We start from the raw sequence: 1,427 nt of genomic DNA, 5'->3' as shown, positions 1-1,427 counted from the left end.
TCCCCTCATGAGGGGAGGGGGGGGGGGTCACACCCTTGGGGACACTCGGGGACCCCCCCGCCTCAATTTCCTCCCAAATCCTGCCCGGGTACCCCAAAATCCGGGGGGTTCCCCCTGTGCCCCGCCCCCCACCGGGACCCCCGGTGTCCCCCGAAGTTTGGGGAGATTTTTTGGGGACCCCCCCCCATGACCCCGAGAATCGGGGGGGGTTTAATGTCCCCATTTGTGGGGGGCGCTTTTGGGGTCGCCCCTTTTCGGGACCCCCCAAACCTTGGGGACACTTTGGGGACATTTTGGGGACCCTCTGGGCGTTCTGTCCCCCAAAATCCGGGGGGGTTTCACGCCCCAATCACAGCTTTGAGTCCCAAATTTGGGACCCCCTGGGCCGCGTTTTTGGGGACACTTCAGGGACGTTTTGGGGACACCTTGGTGACACTTTAGGGATATTTTGGGGACATTTCAGAGACACTTTGGGGACACCTCTGAACACCCTGTCCCCCAAAACCCGGGGGGTTTCACACCCCAATCCAACTTCGAGTCCCCAATTCGGGACCCCCCGTGTCCCAAACCTTGGTGACACTTCAGGGACGTTTTGGGGACACTTTAGGGACACCTTGGTGACATCCTGTCCCCCAAACCTGGGGGGGTTTCACACCCCAATCCAACTTCGAGTCCCCAATTCGGGACCCCCTGTGTCCCCCCCGTGTCCCAAACCTTGGGGACACCTTGGAGACATTTTAGGGACACCTTGGGGACACTTTAGTGACACTCTGGGGACATTTCAGAGACACTTTGGGGACCCTCTGGGGACACTTTGGGGACACCTGTGAACACCCTGTCCCCCAAAACCCGGGGGGTCTCACACCCCAATCACCGCGGATCCAACTTGAAGTCCCCAATTCGGGACCCCCCGTGTCCCAAACCTTGGGGACATTTTGGGGAGACTTTAGTGACACCTTGGTGACACTTCAGAGACATTTTGGGGACACCTTGGGGACCCTCTGGGGACACTTTAGGGACACCTTGGGGACACCCTGTCCCCCAAAACCCGGGGGGTCTCACACCCCAATCACCGCGGATCCAACTTGAAGTCCCCAATTCGGGACCCCCCATGTCCCCCCCGTGTCCCCCCTTTCCGGGGCTGCCCTGGTGACCCCGGGTGACCCCCGGGTGACCCCTGGTGACCCCCTGGTGACACTTTGGGGTCCCCCCGCAGACGCTGTACACGTACCCCGAGAACTGGCGCGCCTTCAAGGCGCTGATCGCGGCGCAGTACTCGGGCGCGCGCATCCGCGTGCTCTCGGCGCCGCCGCACTTCAGCTTCGGCCACACCAACCGCAGCCCCCAGTTCCTCAAGAAGTTCCCCCTGGGCAAGGTGGGTCCCAAAAAAAACCCAAAAATCCAAAAATTGGGGGAGTGGGGTTTGG

The 1,427-nt window shown here is 61.3% G+C and overlaps 1 protein-coding gene across 1 annotated transcript in view; it reads left to right on the top strand.

Annotated features, from left to right (window-relative positions):
- Positions 1 to 1,207: 1,207 nt before the first annotated feature.
- The window catches only part of LOC121341338 (elongation factor 1-gamma-like), a gene marked incomplete at both ends in the record, with an annotated part of 3,889 nt that continues 3,669 nt past the window's right edge, over positions 1,208 to 1,427 (top strand). The window contains one exon of the mRNA XM_041414784.1: positions 1,208 to 1,375. Within this exon, the coding sequence (XP_041270718.1) occupies positions 1,208 to 1,375 (168 nt within the window). The remainder of the gene's footprint in view (positions 1,376 to 1,427) is intronic.

The sequence above is a fragment of the Onychostruthus taczanowskii genome, unplaced genomic scaffold (assembly GCF_017590055.1).
Source record: "Onychostruthus taczanowskii isolate IOZ18803 unplaced genomic scaffold, ASM1759005v1 scaffold1055, whole genome shotgun sequence".
Taxonomy (NCBI): Eukaryota; Metazoa; Chordata; class Aves; order Passeriformes; family Passeridae; genus Onychostruthus; species Onychostruthus taczanowskii.
Note: the sequence above shows the minus strand (reverse complement) of the source record. Positions and strands in the feature narration are given on the sequence as shown.